The 22163-nt window shown below is 47.9% G+C and overlaps 1 protein-coding gene across 1 annotated transcript; it reads right to left on the minus strand.

The window, feature by feature from the left end:
* Positions 1 to 24: 24 nt before the first annotated feature.
* On the minus strand, positions 25 to 7776 carry PRDM13 (PR/SET domain 13; the record flags this gene model as incomplete). Its single annotated transcript, XM_080665490.1, has 4 exons — positions 25 to 1739; positions 5656 to 5776; positions 6047 to 6178; positions 7633 to 7776. The coding sequence occupies 4 exons, from the start codon at positions 7774 to 7776 to the stop codon at positions 25 to 27; spliced, it is 2112 nt and encodes a 703-aa protein (XP_080521616.1).
* Between the last annotated feature and the right edge of the window lie 14387 nt (positions 7777 to 22163).

Here is a 22163-nt window from a genome sequence, read left to right on the forward strand (position 1 = left end):
AACACACTTTTCCCGGAAGACTGGTTAGGAGACGCGCTCACCGCCACCCCCAGCCTCAGGGTCGCTCTGGTCGTCCGCGAAGCAGACGTCCACGTCGCTGTCGTTGTCGCTCTTGGACTCCCCAAGGTCCAGGGGGTAGTCCGGTTCCGCGCCCGGACCGTCGCCCGCCTTGGCGAGCAGGTTCTGGCTGGGGTGGCGGGACTTGACGTGGCGCTCCAGGTCCCGGCGGCGCACCAGCACCTTGCCGCAGAACTCGCAGCGGTAGGGCGTGTTGCCTTCGGCGTGCAGCCGGATGTGCTTGTTGAGATTGCTGGGGTCGCCAAAGGGCCGCAGGCACACTTTACACTTGAGCGGCTTGTAGCCAGTGTGCGTCCGCATGTGGATCTTGAGCCCGTACTTGCGCGAGTACAACTTGCCGCAGTAGAGGCACAGGTGGCCTGTCTTGGGCTTGCCCGCGCCGCCTCCCCCGCTGCCGCCACCCCCCGCGCCACCCGACGCCACTACGGCGGGTGGCAATGTCCCTACGTCCAGGCGGCCGCGGCCTTTCCCAGCCGCCATCTCGGAGAGCTGGTGCGTGTGCATGGCAATCTCCCGGTCGATGCTGGCCAGGGAGCCCAGCTCGGCGGGGCTTAGGGTGGCCGCCGCTGCTGCGGGCCCGCTGAAGTAGGAGATGGACTCCGGATACTTGAGCAGCCCACCGAAGTGCAGTTTGAGCGGGTAATAAGCGGCGGCCGCCGGTGAGCCATACAGTAGCTCCCCGTTGTAGACCGTAAAGGCGGGCATGACGGCGGGCAGGTGGCTGCACTCGCTCCCGGGGTAGGCTTTGAGCCCGCTCGGGCCGAGGGCCGGCAGCGCGCAGCGCTCGAGGTGCACCCCAGTCGCCGGGGGCAGCTGAGCGCATCTTGCTCCTGGCAGCGCGGTGGCGGCGGGCTGGGCGCGCTCCACGTGCTTGAAGGCAGACGCCTCTTCCGGAGGTCCCGGTAGCAGAGGGATGCGCAGGGCCTCGGAACAGGGCAAACCAGGCGGGGGCGGCCGCGGCGGGTCCCCCACGAGCAGGCACTTAGGGTGGTGGTGGTGATGAGCGTGGTGGTGATGGTGATGGCCCAAACCTCCCGCCGCGGGGTTCTCCCTGCTTCCCGGGCGCCCTCCCGCCCGTCCCCCTCCCAGCAGACCAGCACCGGATTTGCCACCGCCCTCCTCCCTGTAGGCGTCGCCAAGCGCGGCGTCGGTCCTGGCTAAACTGGCCGGCTTGAAAGCCGAGCGCACGCCAGGGTAGAAGGCCAGGCCACCGCCCCCCGCTGGGGAGCCTCCCATGATGCCCAGGAAGTGGCCTTGTCCCCGAGCGGCCCCGCTCGTGTCCAGGGCGCGGTCCGGGTGCTCCTTGCTCTTTTTGGACGGCCCCCACTTGGCGGGGGTCGGGGAGGTGACCGAGAGCGCAGAAGTGGCCTCGCGCTTGATGTTCTCCCTCGCTCCGCAGGCCTGGATAGGCGGTGGTGCCTGCGGATGGGGCCGCAGAGTGCCCGCCATGGCGGCCCCGACGAAGTCGGGCACTGGGTGTTTCAGAGGGAAGCAAAGGCCATCTGCGGCCGGGGCAGCGCCTTGGCGAGGCGCGTGCTCCTGGTGCAGGTAGGCGCGGCCTGCGCTGCTACTGAGCACGCAGTGGAAACGTAGGTGCGCCTTAAGGCTGTTGGGGTATCTGAACGTCCTCCAGCAATACCAGCAAATGTAGCGCTCCTCCCCTGGGCGAGAAAGAGTAGAAAAGCGACCCTGTGATAGGCGAACAAGCAAGATAGAAAGCGCCAGCGCACCCAAGGCAAAACCCAGGTTTTGACCAGCGGTATGGGGGGAAGCAGTATTCTTGGGTCCCCGGAAATCATTGACTTCAGTAGCCTCACTATAGCAAGGTCCCCGAGAAACCCTAAATGGCCAACTTTGTCATCTTCATCCTCTGAAACTACTTAGAAGCCAAGAGAGGTGATCTGGGCGTTTCCAACGAAGACTTTCTCCGGGCCATCGGAGCAAATCTTCGTTGGGAGAGCAGAGCTCAGGCAGACTGGCCAGGGAAGAGACAGAGTGGAGAGCAGCTGTTGCTTTAAATCAAGTGTTGAGGCTGTGCTGTGCCTGGGCCCATCTGTTGGCGTTTGCAAAATAGGTGGCGTATGTCAAGGAGTTTGGATAAACTAAACAAAGGATAATCTAATGGTCGTGAGCGCCTCATTACCAGGCGAGACAATATCCTGTATGTATGGACCATATGTAATCATCCCTTTTCACAGAACAATGTCTTTTATGTCCACTGCCCACCCTTTCCACCCCCTCGCAGCCTTAAACACTGCCTGAGGTTTTCCTGGAGCGTGACCAACTGAAGGACCACATAGGGACTATGATTCACTATTCTTCTAAATTATTTGTATCTTTATTTCCTCTTTAACCCCACTTAATTTGATGGGAGAAAGAAAAAGTCCCATGTCCTGTTCTAAAAACTGAAGGATAATGTTGCATTATTTGTCAGTTTTTAATTAATTAATTCCTAGATAGCTGCACAAATCCAAGCTTCATAAAGTCTTTTTAATAAGTGCACAAGTGTGTACTAGGATCTGTGTACATGTTTCGTTGTCAAATATTTTTTGTGTTTAACATTATGAACATTAGTTGTTTTTTTATTTTATCACAGGGCCTGTGAACACAATCAAGAGATACATGTATGAAACAGATTCTGACCACATGGTGGAAGTTAATATTCATTCAAAAAGGTCATGTTACCTCTGTACAGAGAGCAGTGATTTGCAATTGGTGTCTTTTTAAATGTTATTGGTAATAACATTTATTGATAATACTGAAGGGAAGGATTGATGGGAAAAGAAAAGTTAGTTGAGCCACAAGGAAGTATACAAAGTAAATGGCAGTCTCATTAAATTTAATGGAAGAGCTAAATTTTCCCTCCATGCAGTTAAGAAACACAAGTTCCTGAAACATTACTACAAAAAGGCAATGGAAAAAATTGCAGATCTTCCTCCCTTCGTGTATTTTACTTCTGGCTTTGCCTAAAGCAAGCAGTACCCCCTGGCCCCAGATAACTAAAGTGAAAGTTCAAGTAAGAAGCAGTTTCTTCCAGCTGAAGCCACAGGGAGGGCAGAAAGAAAAAGGGACAGGGAGGGTTTGCCTATCAGATCCTATCCCAGTTGGATAGGATAAAGACTTGGATAAGATTATTTCAACCTTCTGTTACCTTGTATTGAACAACCATCTATAATAATAAAAGCCTAAGTGACCATCGCAACCATGGGGTGACTAGGCCGGCAGGGGGGTTAGTGAGAGGTGACCAAACGACTGAGCAGCAGGCTGCATGGGGTGACCAGGCCAGAGGGGAGGGGGGTGCAGTTAGAGGTGACCGGGCCAGCGGGGGAGGGCAGTTGCGGGCAACTAGGCCCGCAGGGGGAGCAGTTGAGGGTGACCAGGCCAGCAGGGGGAGGCAGTTAGGGGCGATCAGGCAGGCAGGCAGGTGAGGAGTTAGGAGCCAGTGGTCCCGGATTGTGAGAGGGATGTCCGACTTCCCCTGAGGAGTCCCAGATTGGAGAGGGTGCAGGCTGGGCTGAGGGGACCCCTCCCCCCATACACAAATTTCATGCACCAGGCCTCTAGTGTAAAATAAATCTTGAAGGAAAGAGAGAAGAGACCTGGGTTCTCTTGGTAGGTATGTTGATTTAATATTTTAAGTAACTCCCTTCTCTTAAGTTCAGAACCTCCCTCTCCTCACCACTTTTTAAAGGAGTTTTCAGAGGCTGCCCAGAATGACTCAGCTCAATGCAAAGCCAAGTACGCTTTGTTCCTAAAACAAAGGGTCAGTATTTTCTTTAATCTTACTATGGAATTGAAATTCACTAGAATTAGTGAATATTGGAAGAATAGCAGGCATCCCTACTTATTTCTTCCTCTTTTTAAGACATAAGCAAATGTATGTTTTCAGTTTCAATATATTTCTTTTTCAGTTGATCCTAACCAACTGACATGTCCTCTGGACTCTGAAATCCAACCTATGCCAAAAGTATCAAACATACTTCATAAGTGACCTCTCCTGCTCTCCTTCATGGAACCCTAAGGTTGTCAAGATTTCAAACTTCTCAAAGGTGGAAAGTCAGGATTCAAAATAACCCATACATTCGCCCAAAGGAACATGGTGTCTGTTTTGACATCTGTTACTATATGACATTTGTAAGCTCTATTGGCTGAAATGAAAGCACGAGGGCCAACACTCAAACAAGTTGCTTTTATCCTATTTGAGGGTGCCCAAGGAAGGCTGTTCTGTGCAGAAATACATGGCCCCTAAAGGCCAGTAGCCCTCAGAATTGGTCTGTAGTTGCAGATTTTTAAGTTCTCCACTTCAGGGCTTTGGTCATGTTTCTCTTTTACAGGAAGAAGTTGACAAGAGAATTTAACATAATGTGATGCAAGTAACAAACTACTTGAGAATAATTTTTATGAATACTGTACATACAAATTTACCCACAAAAAAAATCAATAGAATTAATTTACAGAAGACAGAGATACTCTGAAGTGAAGCAATTCATTGTTTGAAAGAACTTATTCTGCCTTGTTCATGAAGTGTTTCTTAATTCCCACATTCAGATTCATTTCTTTAACCCTATTTATAAAGATAGGAGACCGAACAGACAATTCAGGAGGAAAGCATGCTAAAATATTTCACAGCATGTATCATGTTGACTTTAAATATTAACTGTGTCTTTAGGGAAAATTACAGATAAACAATTGGCAAGGAAAAAAGTCCTTGAAGCATTAAAAGGGAGTTTTTGGATCTTAACTACTTTAGCACCTCCCAGCTTTTTCCACAGGAAGTGTTCTTCAGTGTTTGGGGAAAGTTTTGAAATGTTTTCTCTTTAGTTACTGCACCTTAATTTGCATAAATCCACTCTTGGCTTTGGAAGGGATCAAATAAATCTGAGAAGAAACTGGGATACATCCCAAATTCGATTTAAGTAGGGAGAGGAAAGTGCATAAATACCATTTAAATGGAAGGGCCTCAGTACCTGCCAACTGACCAGCTGTAAGTACCGTAATGCTTCTAAAATGCTGCAGAAGTACATTACTCTCCTTCAAACCAGTGGAGAAGAGATGTCTTCCACCTTCTAAAAGCATTCCAGGTTTGTGTGCTTTCTGGAGCTCATGATGTGATCACCCTAATAATATGTCACAGCTTCTTTATTGATTCTTTTTTGTTTGTTTGTTTGACCCTAACCTGAGGATATGTTTCCACTGATTTTTAGAGAGAGTGGAAGGAAGGTGGAGAGAGAAACATCGATGTGAGAGACACATGGATTGGTTGCCTTCTGCATGCGCCCATCCAGGGCCAGGGATTGAGCCTGCAACCGAGGTACCTGTGCTCTTGATCAGAATCAAACCCGGTACCCTACAGTCTGAGGATGGACAATCTATCCGCTGAGCCAAACCAACTGGGGCTACTGATTCTTAATTGAGTAAATATTTTGGATATGCAATAGGGAAAGATGATCCCCATGAAGTTCATATTTTACACAAAGCAAGAGAAAAGCTTTTCAAGTCTGGGGAAGGCTCCCAAAGAAGGGGAGGGCTGGCCTCTTGCCCGCCGGATCTGTCCTAAAGGCCCTCTCCGAGGCATACCTTTCTCGTCGTGTGTCGGAGTTGCAATTGTGGGGATGTCAAACCACTGAGCCAAAGCGTTGGAATACCACACGGTCAGCTCCTCCCCTGGCTGGACGTCTCTCAGCGCTCGGTAGAAGATCTGGGACGCAAGGAACAGGACAGCTTGCTGTCATTTCCTAGGTAATTCGTCAAAAAACAACTGGCAGGAAAGGTTCGAATCCGGGCTCAGACGCTGTGTGACCTTGGAGAAACTATTGGACCTCTCTGAATCTCACTTCCCTCATTCTTCCATCGGGAAAATGATAGTATCTACCTGGGACGGTTAAGTGAGAGTTGGAGCTAAAGCGCTTTGCTCTTAACATTGATGGTGGTCAGGTAGATAGAATTGGCAGTGGAAAGCCCACAGTACCTGTCCTCCGGGTAAGTCTGCAATAGCTTCCAGAGTCTGTTCCTGGGGGTTCCTGGCTGCCCGGATTAACCCTATCCACTCCAGAGGGGAGCCCCCCGATTCGTCCACCAGCTCCCCTCTCACCATGCGCACCTGCAACACAAGCAGTGGTGGTTCTTCCCCGCGCCACAGCCAGGCCCACAGCCCAGAAGGAAAGTTCATCCCCACCCCACCCCATTCAGGAAAATGGTTGTGTTCGCTTTGGCCAGATCGCTGTGGGCTGCTGGGAGGAGGGTAATTACTTAGGACCATTGCTTGGGAGAGGAAGGAAAAGGGGAGGCTGTCTAGTATAACAGTCCCCCCTCTCGCCCCACCTGGGCAACACTAAGGGTGAGCGCATCCCCTCTTGAGCGCCTGGGCGCGTCTTGTACCAAGATACCCCACTCCCACTCCAGCTCTCCCTCTCGTAGTTCTGAGAGCACCCCAATTATCAGGGTAGTGATGTTTGGAAGTCAGTGTCCCCCAGCCCCTCTCAATCCAGCCCACCCCCATTCTCCCTGCACTGCACGGAGGTGCCGGTGACCAAAGCAGCGAAAATGTTTGAACAGAGAGGCTAACCATTTAAAAGCAATTAAAGCGCATTTAAAAGGAGTAGTGCGCAAAGCCGGCTTTAGACCGCGGAGGAGAGGATGCCTTGGTGAGCAGCCAGATGCGCGTCCCGCTGGCTGAGCACCTGAGAAATTTCTTACAGGGAAGCTCCAGGCAGCGGCAAGCCAAAGCTAGGGTCCTGTCCTACCCCACCCCACCCCCACACCCCACCGCCGCCACCACCTCCATTTCCAGGTGGCTGTTCTCAGAACTACGCTGGCTGGGACGCCTGAGGGCGGGCAGAGGCCTTGAAAACCGCTCTCTGGTCAGCTTTTGCGATGTTGATCGGGGAGTGAAAGCTGGCGGGTTCGCCTTGACGCCTCCCAGTTGTGACCTTGGGCTCTCAGAGCCCGGCTGCAGGCGCCCGACCCCGGCTTCCCGTGCGGTGGGCGCTCGGAGCCCGCGTCAAAGCTAACCCTCCATCCATTTACGCCAAACCCACAAGCAGACCTCCGCGGAAAGAGAAATGTGGGGAGGGTCTAGGAACTGAGAGTTTCCCAAGGATCATTTTTTCGGAGATGAGATTAAATTATGCTAAGGTAAATTTAAGCCTCAAATAAGCATATTGAAGGAAAGAGGTAACAAAAGTCCTCAACGCCCTGAATGTTGTAAAACGGTAAAAAGGAGCATCTGCGGAAAGAGGCCGGGGACATCCGCGCCCCTGCTGAGACCCCAGAGCTGCGGGGAACCACGGGTTCCGAGTGGTCCCGGCCCGGGCACGCAAAAAGCCCCTTGCCCCCCACCGGGGCTGTCTCCTCTCAGCCACGTCCTCTCCCTTCAGCCCGGCGCACGTTCAGCTCTCAGTTAATGCGACTTTCGGGCAATAATCTGAGTCCCCTTCCACCTGGCATAGTTAGCAGGTAACGAACCACTCAATCACCCCTTTCTTATCTACCCGTTTCCGACGCCAGGGAAAAGGGAGGCGAAGGACAAGGGCCCAAGGTCAGAATGGCTAATACCTTTTTCTTGGGCCCGGGTTCCCTGCGGTCTGACAGGTACTTGCCCAGCTTGAAAGTTCCTGGCACCGGCCCCAGGCGCAGGCCGGCCGGGATGCAGCAATCAGCACTCACGCTGGTGGCCGGAGCGCGGGCCGCTCCGTGCATCGCTGCCGCCACGCCCGTCAGGCGCTTGGACGCTCCGGGTCCTCCTCGGGGCTCGAGTGACAGAGCCCCAGTCGCGCGCGAGCCGGGGAGCAGCGCCCCGACGTGCGTCCTCCGCCCCCGGAGTGACGCTGCCGGCCTGCACCGCGCCTTTTCAATAGGGGCGGGCGCCTTTTGGCACCGCCGGCGCAAAGGCGCGGAGTTTGGTGAGAGAGTTGCGCTGCGGAGCAGCTGCAGAGTCCCACCCGAGAGGGTCACATGGAGTGGTTCCCTCAGCCTCCTGCATAATCGAGCCCTCTGAATGGCTGGCGCACAATGGTCCAGGCGACCTTCCCATTCCTAAAAATCCAATTTGTCAAGGGCGAAGAAAAGGCGCTGGTGAATCAAAGGTCCGGCGGGACCATTAATCCTCAGCATGGGGTATTGTCCTCGAGACAGTTACGATATTTTAAGTGACAAATCCACTGTATAATTTCTCCATAAATTTTACTTCCTTTTATTGTTCGCCGACAAACCAGTTTTGGGAAATAAGTGACTACTTTAAGTCTACTTGGCTGATTCCTTTGAGCCTTGGTCTACTTCAAAGATTTTTAATTCTCTCCCCTTGGCTTTATTGTAAAGGAGATTAAACAAAGAGATGGGGACTGTTTGGAGGACTTGTTAACTTCTATTGATTTCTGGCGTGTGCCATACAGAAATTAGGCAGGTACTTGATGGGAAAACACCAGAAAATACCTACACTTTTTAAATAACGGCCATATTACCATTTCAGGGGATTGGGTTCAGGCCAGTCATCCATTTAGAACAGCTTTATGTTCTCTCTGTCCAGTTTCGCCCCAAAATGTGGAGCGTTTGCACCAGTTTGGGGAGACGAGGTCAGCTGTGCATCACTGCTCTGGGGTATGGGGCCTGCACTCCTCCGGAGAATGGGAAGCAGCCGCAAGGACCCAGCTTTGCGGGGTGTCCCAACCCCGCTTCTGCCCGCTGTGTGTGTTTTTTATCATGCCCCCTCACCACACACACTCGCCAAAACAACTGCCCCAAATCCTGATTTGCTTTTAAGTTTAAAACAGGGGAGAAGTCCTTGGATCTAACTTCCTGAGAACCAACAAACCAAACTTTTCTTTAAAAAAACAAACAAACAAACACCTCTATCAAAGGTGGGAGGGGAGGTTGAGGTGAGCGCTAGAAACCCCTGCCTGTAGCCCAGTTCATGAGGAGAGCAGGTACTTCAGAGTTAAATCGGAGTGCCCCTGGTTTTCTCTTAGGAAAGACTCGGATTTGTGTGGGGACATTTATTTTCATAAGATATAGCCGAGGAATCGAGTTCATCAGGTATTTGCGAGAGTTCTGCTCGCACCTGCCACGCTCTGCTAATCCCTGGCACTGCTCCCCAAATCCTATGGACTTGGACGCAGAATTCCAGGCGAGGCCAGGGTGACTGGGTGTCTGGCCTGGTGTAGTTGGCCAAACCGCTGTCCGAATGGAATCGGAGGAGGACTCCCAGCAGCCCCACGCGGAATTTCCCACGGGCTCTCCCCTGCCCAAGGAAAGTGTCATACTCAAGCTGCTGACCGCATGACTGACTAACAACGGTGGCAGGACGCAAGGTGGCGACACCTGTAACTCCGCAGTTTGTCCCTTGAGGCCCTCAAAGAAGCTCCGAGTGAGACCTGAGTTCGCAGTACTGGACACGGTCCTGAGACTGGGGTCATTAAGTCTGTGCTCTGTCACTCAGGACTGGGGGACCTTCCTTCCGAATTGCTTCAGAGCCTCAGTCTCCTAATCCTTAAAATGGGAATGATGATGAACCACTAGGCTTCCACCCACTAAGCTTGTGAAGGTCAATAGCCATGATCCCTAGAGTCTGTGGTGGGCAAAGTGCGGCTCGCGAGCCACATGCGGCTCTTTGGCCCCTTGAGTGTGGCTCTTCCACAAAATACCACGGCCTGGGCGAGTCTATTTTGAAGAAGTGGCGTTAGAAGAAGTTTCAGTTTAAAACATTTGGCTCTCAAAAGAAATTTCAGTGGTTGTACTGTTGATATTTGGCTCTGTTGACTAATGAGTTTGCCGACCACTGGAGAGTGAATGGGTTTGGGACGCTCCAAAACTTGTGGTTGGCTTAACGGCCAGGTCTACAGGATCCCTGGTTGGCCTGTGTAGACCCAGCTGCTGGGGAAAAGCGGAGAGCCGCTGGCGGGCCTGCGTGGCCACGAGTTGCGGTTGCTGTGACCCTGCAGCCACACCCTGCCAGTCGCCGCGGGTTTTTCCTCGTACCTCCCCAAATGCCCCTCTGCCAGCCGCCAAGGCTGCTGCCTTGGAGAGGAGGGAGCCTTTGATCCGGCGGCCCATGAATGGCAAAAGCCGGGGGAGGGGAGGAGGAGAGGAAACCGCTCCGCAGAGTCGAGGCCAATAAATTTAAGCCATGAACATGTCCCTCTAACCTCTGGCCTGGCGACTCCGGGATGACACCCAGTTTAAATTACCAGCACTGTGAGCGGGGAAGGGCGAGCGCGGAGCCTGGGTTCGGGCTCCTCCCTGGACCTCCTTAATGAGTGAAAAAGCGTGAACGACACGCGAACAATTTTATCAATAGGACCATGTAAAGGCCGACTGTGAGGAAAGTTATTTATTAATATAGCCGATTGTGGCTGGTTCCCAGCCCCAAGAGAAGAAAGGGACTGCGCCAGAGGCATTCACACCAGCTCGCCGAGTTTTATTCTGTCCTGTGGCTCAGAGTTGAAGTTCCCCAAGTGAAATAAATTGTCCACAAAGGAGGAAAGGAACACATTTTCTTTTATTTTTCCTCCCCTAAAAAGCAAGGGTGAAACCAATCTAATGTGCCCAGTGGAGCAAGATGGGCCGTTGAAAGGCTGGGTGTTAAAAGTAAAAGCGGGCTGTGCAGCAAATGGGATGGAAAATTAAATGAAATTAAATAGCTTGAACGGCCGTATTGTCCCTTATTAAAAAGACACATTAATTACATGGTCTCCGCCTTATTCAAAGACAATGTTGAGACTCAATCGAAACATTCCACTCGGCTTTTTTATGGACTTAAAATGGGCGTCCAGAGGCCCCGTTAAAGCGAATTCCCTTCTGCACCGAGATGCGGGGAGAAGCGGTTTCGGAGGCCGCCCTGCTCTGCCCACCGCGGGACCACGCAGGCAGGACTCGCGTCCCGGAACAGGCTGCCCGGGTGAGGCTGGATTCTCCGCGCAGCAGCCCGCAGAGGGGCGCTCGCAGAGCCGCCTCCCACCGCCCCGCCGCCGCCGGCCGGGCTGCGCTAGGGGCGGCCCCGCCCGCGCCGGGTTGCGTGCAAGCTCCGGGCTCCCTTGCAGCCCGCCTGGCACACGTGTGACTTAGCGGGACTCCGCCTCGAGGAAATTCGGGGTTGCGATCAGCGGCTCCCTTCGGAACGCCTTTCGCCAGAGCTGCGGGCCTCTGGGACGCAAAGCTCTGGAGCCTCAGGTGGGGACCTGAGGGTGGCCCAGCTGTGGCCCTAGGGCTTAGAGAGTCACCAACCCCCTCTCCCCCTCTCACCTCCCCGCCCCGACTCTGGCGGTGCGCAAATCCCGTACCCCGAGTTGGAGATGCTCGGAGTCTGGGACTACAGGCGAAGCCGCGGGGGGACGGGAGCGGAGGGAGTGGGGAGGGGCTGGAGACGCGGCGGAGTTGGGGTCTGAGATGGCCCGGGCCGCATCCCCCCCATCCCCACCAGGGTGTCCGCGCCCGCAAGGCCACCGGGTCAGCGCGGACCAGCTGCGAGGCCCCGGAGGCGCGGGTGGGACATTAAGGCCGGGCCTGAATGGGGCGGCAGCTACGGGCTCTGGGAACGCCACCAGATGACACGCCGGCAACGGGGCCATTTTCCCCTTAATTGCGAGGCCGGTGGGTGCACCGCAGCCAGGAGGTTCCAATCGCGCCTCCAGGACGCAGCCCGGACGCCGCTGGTGGGTTTTGTGGTGCCTTTTTTGTTGTCTTTTAAGTCCTTCATTGGGAGCGGCTCAGTAAATATATTCAGAGTTCCTCTCAAGTTGCCTTTTAACCGGAGTTCCCCAACTTATTTCTTGGTTCTTTCGGTTGACATGGTGCAAAGAAAAGTCAGCGAGCATGTTGCTGAATTGCAATGTCTCGGGGCACCTCCACATTCAGCGCTCCTCTGCCGGCCGCTGCCGAATGAGCCCGCACTCAATTCGATTTTCCTTGCTGTTGGGCACATTTAGGAGCGCCTCTATTTGTGAAGTTCATTTTTAGGCAAATGTATTCAAGAGCTGATGGGAATGAATAGGACCGTGTGTCAGCCGCCCCTAATTGGGATTAAAGCACTTAGGAGCATATGCAGAGAGTGACAGAAATTCTCAGGTTGCATTGTGTTCAGACTTCCACCCGCTTGGACACTCCTCCTCCAAGGGAGATTTATAAAGCTTGCCTGGAGAAACTGAGGAAAGAAAAGAGAAACGGAAAAGAACCGGGCTAATGGCTCGCGGTGGGGCCGCGGTTCAGCAAGTGGTGGTGACAGCTTCAGAGAAAAGATGCTGGGGGATAATTGAACGCGGGCGGGGGAGCGGGTCTGAACTCTTTAATCAGAAAGGCGGAGAGTTAAAAGGCGAAATAAAGATGTTCTTGAGATTCCCAGACGGTTTTTTTCCCTTCCCCTTGAAGAGCTGGCTTGCTTTCTTCTTTATCTGTGCCTCCCACCCCCTCCCCCAAAGAATGTACCCTCTCTTGGGGCAATAATAAGAACAATTTGGTATTTGAATTGGGTGAGCGGGAGGGGGGGGGGCATGGAGGGAGAAGTCAAAAGAAACAAAAGTATCTTCTTTTGTATGTTAAAGAGAACTTCACAATCACTAAGTCAATGAAAATATTTCCTGCTTTGTGTTTGTGTGTGTGTAGAATATACATACTCTATGTTAAAACAGGAGCATAGGATAAATATTTGTATACATTCAAACTGTGTATGTAGATATATAGTCTCTTGTAAATCTCCACCCTGAAGTGACAGGTGAAGGTGCCAAGGCTTTTTAAAAGCTGAAAAATCAGCCTGGAGCTGAGGCTGGGATAGTTGTCTAAGCAGAGGGCAGTGACGGTCTCTTTTAGCCCCCAAGGAGCAGAGAAACCAGAAATGACATATGAACACTGAACAAAAGAATAGTGAGGGGGAGAACAGATAGTTGCAAAATTATCTGGATTTCCTTTTTTGTTTCTTAATTTCTTTAAATCCACCTGGAAACATAGGCTCCTTGGGGAATAGGAGACCTGGCTAAGCTTAGGACAAGCCCCAGTGGTGAGCCCTGAGTCACATTTTTTTTCTATCTTTTAATTCCTCACCAGACCTAAAACCCTCCTTTCTCCCCAGACTGGCACATATCATGGAGAAAGGACTTGTAAATCTGTCTTCAGAAGGCACAGAATTTTCCTTTAACCCATGACCCATTTTCAACTCTTCAGAAAGAGGTGCATAACAGGAGGAAGCTGTCCTGGCAGATACCTTTCTAGCCCCAGGACAATCTGTGAGTGATGGAAGTTCGTTAAAGAGTCATTATGATAGCAATAGGAAAAAAAATTAAAATATTTAGCTTATGTCACAACTAAAAACTAAATTCAGGATCATAACCAGCATGTCTGAGTAACTAGTAGGATCCTGTATACTCCCCTAATGTCACCACTATTTATGTTTGTCTGGGGTTTTTTTTGGGGGGGGGTGTTTTTTGGTGTGTGTGTGTGTATTTTTTAATTGATTTCAGAGAGGAAGGGAGAGGGAAAGAGAGATAGAAACATCAATGATGAGAGAGAACCATCAATCTGCTGCCTCCTGCACGCCCTCTACTGGGAACTGAGCCCACAACCCCGGCATGTGCCCTTGACCAGAATGGAACCTGGGACCCTTCAGTCTGAGCAACAACGGCTACAGCTCTGTTTGCCTGTTTTGAAATGTAATGCCATCGCTCAGGTCCATGACCAAATGACAATACATTTCAGGTTCCTGAAAGCATGCTTGAATTTTATGTATCCTTCATTTACGGTATAGATTCACATTCAGGTAACCTTTCAAATATATACATAATTACAACATAAAAATGAGGTAAAGTTAAAAAGATGAATCTTTATGTACATACACTAAAACATTCTTGTTTGCTAAACAGCTTTGTTGAGATATAACTCACATACCATACAATTCACCCATTTAAGGTGTACAAATCAGTGTTTGAGTTGTTTGTCTTTTTATTTTTGACCATGCATAGATTTTTTAAAATAAATTTTTAAATGCCGGACACAAAACAGCCTGTTAGGTTTAACCATCAAAACAACACTATATGGTAGATTTCAGTATTTATTTTTTACCAATGAGAAAAATTCAGAGAGGTTAAGAAGCTTGCTTAGGGTCACACAGTAAATAATAGAGAGCAGAATTCCTCCCACATCCTTCTGAGTTTAAAGCCTAGGCTATTTTGACTTGACCACACACATCCAAAAGGTTGACTTCACATATCTGCTGTTCTCCATGAGGATCATTAAGTTATCATGAGATATTCTAGTGGTTGAGAGAGTGGACTCTAGAGTCAGACTGACTGGATTCAAATCTGTCTCTGCTACTTACTAACCATGAGTTAGGGTAACCTTTTTATTCTTCAGTTTCTTCATCTGTAAAATATGAGTAATAATACCTACCTCTCAGGATTGTTAAGAGGATTTTAAAGATGTTGATGGAAAGTGCTTAGCATAGCACTCAGGACATAGCATGTACTCAGAAATGTTGGTTATTCATATTTTTATAATGATACCTTATGCTTACTATTTGCTGGGCCCTATGATAAGCTTCTGTACTGTTAGACTGGATAGTGTACATGATACATTAAATGGAACAGGACTTCTGACACCAGGGGCCACTTAGGCAGTCACATAAGACAGTCATGTGTACTTCAGGGCAACAAATAGCTGATCAGGGAAAGCCTCCTCACTTTATAGACATATTTCAGCTAATAAATGAAGAAGTTCGAGAATTCAAATATTACTGTTTTGCAACCCTTAGCGAAATAATGGATGCAGAAAATGATCATCAATGATGGCTAGCATAATGTTGAGCAAGCCATTTACATACAGGGGTGGGCAAGAATAGGTTTACAGTAGGGCAGGAGAGATCTAAGGCAGGCAGTATGTGTGTATACACTGTCAATATTTCATTGAAATACATGAAAAAATATATATCCTTTTGTTCTGTGATCTTTTAAGAAATTATACCAAGGATGAGCCAGAGAGAATGTGCTGAGTTGCAGAATCTATGATCTAAATGGCCATCTGGAATCCTCACAGCTACAGTGGTGCCCCACCAGGCCTAAGGAACCACAGGCAGTATCCAAAGCTGTCACAATAAAAAATGCCAATCCTGCCCTGACCGGTTTGGCTCAGTGGATAGAGCGTCGGCCTGGGACTCAAGGGTCCCAGGTTCGATTCCAGTCAAGGGCATGTACCTTGGTTGCGGGCACATCCCCAGTGGGGGGTGTGCAGGAGGCAGCTGGTCAATGTTTCTCTCTCATCGATGTTTCTAGCTCTCTATCCCTCTCCCTTCCTCTCTGTAAAAATATCAATAAAATACAAAAAAAAATGCTAATCCTGTGGCACTGAGCAAAATTCATTCTCTTCCTCTCAATTGGAACAGAAGCCACTAAATGTGGATTGTGTTTAAGTCAATTATAAACGGCCTAAATTCATTTTATATATACAAAGACCTTCCTTAAAAAATATCAGTAAAGTTGTTTTACATTCATCCTTGACCTTTGAAGCCCTGCAGTTTTCGTTTTGAAACCAATAAGAAAGAGAGGAGGCAGGGAGGAGAAGAAGTTTTCTGTATTTCTACCGAAATTAGGGGTAATATGTCCCTAACTGGTGTTCCAAGACACATCTACATCAGTGAAGGTCCTTATGTATTGTTATGGGTTAAGTTGTATCCCCCTGAAATTCATTTGTTAAAATCTTAACCCCAGGTAACCTTCGAATACAACCTTATTTGGAGATAGGGACTTCACTGAAGTTAAAATTATATTATTAGGTTGGGTCCTAACCCAATATGACTGGTGTCCTTATAAGAAGGGGAAATCTGGACACCGACATGAATATAGGGAGAACATCATATGAACATGAAGACAGCCATCTGCAAGCCAAAGAGTGAGGCCTGGAACAGACCCTTCCCTCACTGTCAAGGTAGTTCAGAAGGAACCAACTCTGCCAACACGTTGATTTTGGACTTCTTACTTCCAGAACTCTGAGGCAATAAATGTATGTTGTTTAACCCACCTAGTTTGTGGTACTTTGTCACAGCCACCCTAGCAAACTAATCCAGGTACAAGCCTCAGAAACCCGCTCTCAAGGGTTGAAGCAGAAAAGGATATTAGGTAGTTCTGACTCTAAGCCATTGCCAGAAAGCCAGGCTTGGAGGCTACTGCCCCAGGATAACTGCCCAAAGTAGTCCACAGCATGGTTCCCCTGGAGACACCACAGCCATGGTGCAGGACACAGACCACACACATTGCACTGGCAACTCTGAACATGAACCTGTGCCACCGCTGCCTCAAGAAGTTTGATGCCTCTGCTGTTAACCTCACAAAAATTGATTACACACAGACATTGTCTTTTTCACATTACTTCCAAATCAAAGTCCTGGGGTTAGCAACTGACTTAGATTCCAAACTGCTTTTCTATGCCCTAAAAACAAAAAGAAGGCTGAGAAAATGAGCTTTTGATTTACAGATAGATTCTTAGTCTTAGTTGAAGGATCTCCGTAGATTCTGGTGAGGAAAAAAAGACATAATACAATTTCACTACGTTGCCTTAGTCATTGTAGCAGTCTTTATAGTCTTCCCAATATCCATTCTCCCCATGTTCTAACAGAACTCTGATTGCATTACATTACACTGGTTATATTGCTGTCTGGAACAAAGACTTGTGTGTCCTCAACCTCTTCCTAGCTAGATGTGGTTCTGCAAGTTCTGGTTAATGTGATGTAAGCAAAGAGTTGTCTTTGACTAAGAAGACAACTCAGCCCTCTTTTGCCTTTCCTCATGCCTGTACGCAGACATGATAGCTGGCACTACAGAAGCCATCGTAGTCTAGGAAATGACCCTGTGTATGGAAGCCATGTGCTGATGCCCAAACAGAAGACGGAAGGAAGCAGGACTTAAGGATGACTCCATGGAATCACCACACCAACCCTGGATTACCTATGTGTTGTCTTCTTTTAGGTGAAAATAAACATTGGTAGCTTTAAACCACTAGTTTGGGTGTATGGGTAGGAGGAGGCAACGGGAAGAGGGTCTTATTACAGATGAAAGAAATTCCTAAGTAGTACTACTGACAAATGAAACATGTTGGTATATTTCTTCTTGGGCTTTGTCTTTGTTTGTTTTTTGTTATCAATGAATTGACTTTTTAAATTTCCTTGTAATTTATATTAGTTTTTATTTTGAGAGGTTTATAAATAAATAAACCATTTAAATTGAGATACCACTGATTTTATTGGAGAATAAAAATTTCAATTTATTGTTAAATCAGAAACCATTCTCCTGAAAACTGCCATTTAATTTTAAAAAAATAAAGATATCCTTTGAATCCAGTACAACACTGCTGTGCATTCATGGATTTGTGATCATTGGTATAAATTATGGACATTGTTAGTTGACTCAAGGTTGAAGTATATTTTAGTAGCTGCTTGATTAAAAAAACAGTAAACTATTTGCATAGCATCAATCTTCTTCAGTTTCTTTATTTTCAAAATTGAATTAACTCATTCATTCCTCATATCAAATAGCTGAGTAATGTATTTCAGGTTTCTCAGGGAAAAGTAACAAATGCAAAACTGTGTTAAGTGCAGGAAATAAGAGCAGGCCCCCATCACTAAACATGAAGGAGATACACTTACTGGTTTCCATGATCAAACTGAGCCATATTCTTATCAATCTAACCAATTATAACAATACTAGAGGCCTGGTGCACGAAATTCATGCACGGGGGTGTGTGTCCCTCAGCCCAACCTGCACCCTCTCCAATCTGGGACCCCTCAAGGAATGTCCGACTGCCCGTTTAGGCCCGATCCCACCAGGCAGTCGGACATCCCTCTCACAATACAGGACTGCTGGCTCCCAACTGCTCACCTGCCTGCCTTCCTGATTGCCCCTAACCGCTTCTGCCTGCCAGCCTGATCACCCCCTAACCCCTCCCCTGCCAGCCTGATTGATGCCTAACTGCTCCCCTGCCAGCCTGTTTGCCCCTAACTGCCCTCCCCTGCAGGCCTGGTCACCCCTAACTGCCCTCCCCTGCAGGCCTGGTCACCCCTAACTGCCCTCCCCTGCAGGCCTGGTCACCCCTAACTGCCCTCCCCTGCAGGCCTGATCACCCCCCAACTGCTCTTCCCTGCAGGCCTGGGTCCCTCCCAACTGCCTTTCTCTGCAGGCCTGGTCACCCCCAACTTCCCTCCTCTGCCAGCTTAGTCACCCCTAACTGCCCTCCCCTGCAGGCTTGATCGCCCCAACTGCCCTCCCTTGCAGGCCTGGTCCCTCCCAACTGCCCTCCCTTGCTGGCCATCTTGTGATGGCCATCTTGTGTCCACCTGGGGGCAGGATCTTTGACCACATGGGGGCAGCCATCTTGTGTGTTGGAGTGATGGTCAATGGTCAATCTGCATATTACTCTTTTATTAGATAGGATAGAGGCCTGGTACATGGGTGGGGGCCAGCTGGTTTGCCCTGAAGGGTGTCCCGGATCAGGGTGGGAGTTCCCTTGGGGTGTGGGGCAGCCTGGGCAAGGGGCCTGTGGTGGTTTGCAGGCCAACCACACCCCCCGGCGACCCAAGCAGAGGCCCTGGTATCTGGGGTTTATTTATCTTCTACAATTGAAACTTTGTAGCCTGGAGCAGAGCCAAGCCTTCTGCTTGCTCCGTGGCAGCAGCCATTTCTATTGGGATTTATGTATCTTCTATAATTGAAACTTTGTAGCCTTAAGCAGAGGCCTGGGCCGGCCAGGGTGTGCAGAAAGCTTGGCTTCCTCCATCGCCGGGGGCAACCCTAGCCTCCTGCTCTTTCCAGCTCCGTGGCTGCCGCCATTTCTATTTGGGTTTATGTATCTTCTATCATTGAAACTTTGTAGCCTTGAGTGGAGGTCTAGGCCGGCAAGGGCAGGCGGAAAGCTTGGCTTCCTCCATTGCCAGGGAAACCCAAGCCTCCCTCCTGCTCTCTGTGGCCATAGCCATCTTGGTTGGGTTTATTTGCATATTCACTCCTGATTGGCTGGTGGGCGTGGCTTGTGGGCAAGGCTTGTGGGTGTAGCAGAGTGATGGTTAATTTGCATATTGCTCTTTTATTAGATAGGATGATTTTATTACTGTGGTGATAACAGAGAACTTTACTTAAATTTCAGCTCTTTTTGAGTCATGTGAAGAGTTGAGTTGATTTGAGAGACAGGAATAATAAAGAAGAGAAATGGGGAGTGATAAGGAGATGATAAAGGGGCAGCAAAGAGGAAAAGGAAGAGAAAGGAGAGAGAGAAGCTGTTGGAATTCTTTACAATTGAGAACAGAGAAAGATGTAATGATTTTCTGATTAATATGATTAAAAACATGGGTAGAGATGGATTCTGCTGGTGTAACGTCTGGATTTAATACTTCTCAAGGAAAATGCAATTAAGCAAAATATTTTTTTCACATAATATTTAGTATCAGTGATGACTTAGACATTTCAGTGCCTACTAGCCACAAAAAGAGTGGTTTAACAAAAAAGCAGCAACCAGTAAGCTACTTACTCCCTCATTACACCAGAGCAGAAAGGACATGTCTTGTTAAGATATGTAGCCAAGTAGTTAATAAAGTTGACAAGCTGAAGACAATTTTCAGGTTCTTGTTTCAATAATGACTTTTTGTTTTCACAAAACAATGGTCCTGGGTAAAATAATACCAGCAGACAGAAAAAATAAAACAACAACCAATAGACAGAAATTAAATTGGGATAAATTTTGGTTGCTTTTGTACATAAAAAAATATCTAGAAAGATGTTTCACTTTTAATCCTGTACCTGATTCTGTTGCCTTTGCTCAAATTTGAATTTAGTTTTAGATTATTAATTTATAAATTTAAATATATAATAAATCACACATAACAAAAAATTTTATTCCATAGACTTGGTTTTTTGTTTGTTTGTTTTTGTTAATTCTCACTGGAGATATTTTTTTCCACTGATTTTTAGAGAGTGTGGAAGGGATTGGGAGAGACACAGAGAGAGAAACATTGATTTGAGAGAGACATATTGATTGGTTGCCTCCCGGACCTGGGCCAGGGACTGAATCTGCAACCAAGGTACGGGCCCTTGACCAGAATCGAAACTGCAACCCTTCAGTCTTTGGGCTGATGCTCTAACCCCTGAGCCAAACAAGCTAGGGTTATTCCATAGACTTGAGCTCTTTTTTTTATTTTTTTTTATTTATTGATTAAGGTATTACATATGTGTCCTTATCCCCCTATTACCTCCCCATTGCCCCCCCCCCAACTCATGCCCTCACCCCCCTGTTGTCTGTGTCCATTGGTTAGGCTTATATGCATGCATACAAGTCCTTTGGTTGATCTCTTCGCCTCACCTCCACCCTCTTCTACCTTCCCTCTGAGGTTTGACGGCCTGATCGATGCTTCTCTGTCTCTGGATCTGTTTTTGTTCAACAGTTTATGTTATTCATTATATTCCATAAATGAGTGAGATCATGTGATATTTATCTTTCTCTGACTGGCTTATTTGGCTTAGCATAATGCTCTCCAGTTCCATCCATGCTGTTGCAAATGGTAAGAATTTCTTCTTTTTTACCACAGCCTAGTATTCCACTGTGTAGATGTACCACAGTTTCTTAATCCACTCATCTGCTGATGGGCACTTAGGCTGTTACCAAATCTTAGCTATGGTGAATTGTGCTGCTATGAAAATAGGGGTGCATATATCCTTTCTGATTTGTGACTCTAGTTTCTTGGGATATATTCCTAGAAGTGGGATCACTGGGTCAAATGGGAGTTCCATTTTTAGTTTTTTGAGGAAACTCCATACTGTTCTCCACAGTGGCTGCATCAGTCTGCATTCCCACCAGCAGTGCAATAGGGTTCCTTTTTCTCCGCATCCTCGCCAGCACTTGTCATTTGTTTATTTGTTGACAATAGCCATTCTGACAGGTGTGAGATGGTACCGCATTGTCGTTTTGATTTACATCTCTCGTATGATTAGTGACTTTAACATGTTTTCATATGCCTCTTGGCCTTCCTTCTGTCTTCTTTTGAAAAGTATCTATTTAGGTCCATTGCTCATATTTTGATTGGGTTGTTTATCTTCCTTTTGTTAAGTTGTATGAGTTCCCTGTAAATGTTGGAGATTAAACCCTTATCAGTGATAACTTTGGCAAATATGTTCTCCCACACAGTGGGCTTTCTTGTTTTGTTGATGGTTTCTTTTATTGTGTAAAAGCTATTTATTTTGATGTAATTTGTTTAATTTCTCTTTAGTTTCCATTGCCCTAGGACAGTGGTCGGCAAACTGTGGCTCCCGAGCCACATGCCCCTTGAGTTTTTAGCAAAGGTCAGCTTCGGAGTACCCTAATTAAGTTAATAACAATGTACCTACCTATATAGTTTAAGTTTAAAAAATTTGGCTCTCAAAAGAAATTTCAATCGTTGTACTGTTGATATTTGGCTCTGTTGACTAATGAGTTTGCCAACCACTGTCCTAGGAGCTGTATCGGTAAAGAAATTGCTTTAGCATATGTCTGAGATTTTGTTGCTTGTGGATTCCTCTAATAATTTTATGGTTTCCTATCTTACTTTTAAGTCCTTTACCCATTTTGAGTTTATTTTTGTGTATGGTGTAAGTTGGTAGTCTAGTTTCATTTTTTTGCATGTTATCTGTCCAATTTTCCCAACACCATTTATTGAAGAGACTGTCTTGACTCTATTGTATGTTCTTGCCTCCTTTGTCAAATATTAAGTGAGCATAGTGGTTTGGGTCGATTTCTGGGTTCCCTATTCTATTCCATTGATCTCTATGTCTGTTCTTGTGCCAGTAACAGGCTGTTTTGAGAACAGTGTCTTTGTAATACAGCTTGATATCTGGTATTGAGATCCCTCCTACTTTGTTCTTCTTTTTCAGGATTGCTGCAGCTATTCTGGGTCTTTTTTTATTCCAGATGAATTTTTGGAGAGTTCGTTCTAGGTCTGTGAAATATGCCATTGATATTTTAATGGGGAGTGCATTGAATAACTTGAACTCTATTTTCTCTTTGTAAAATAAGTACATTTAATTAGAAACAGTACAAGTTCTCTTCTGAACAAATATACTCATCAAAATGAATATCTTAAGGATATATACTTTCTTTTT

This window comes from Plecotus auritus, assembly GCF_963455305.1.
Source record: "Plecotus auritus genome assembly, chromosome: 4".
NCBI lineage: Eukaryota > Metazoa > Chordata > Mammalia > Chiroptera > Vespertilionidae > Plecotus > Plecotus auritus.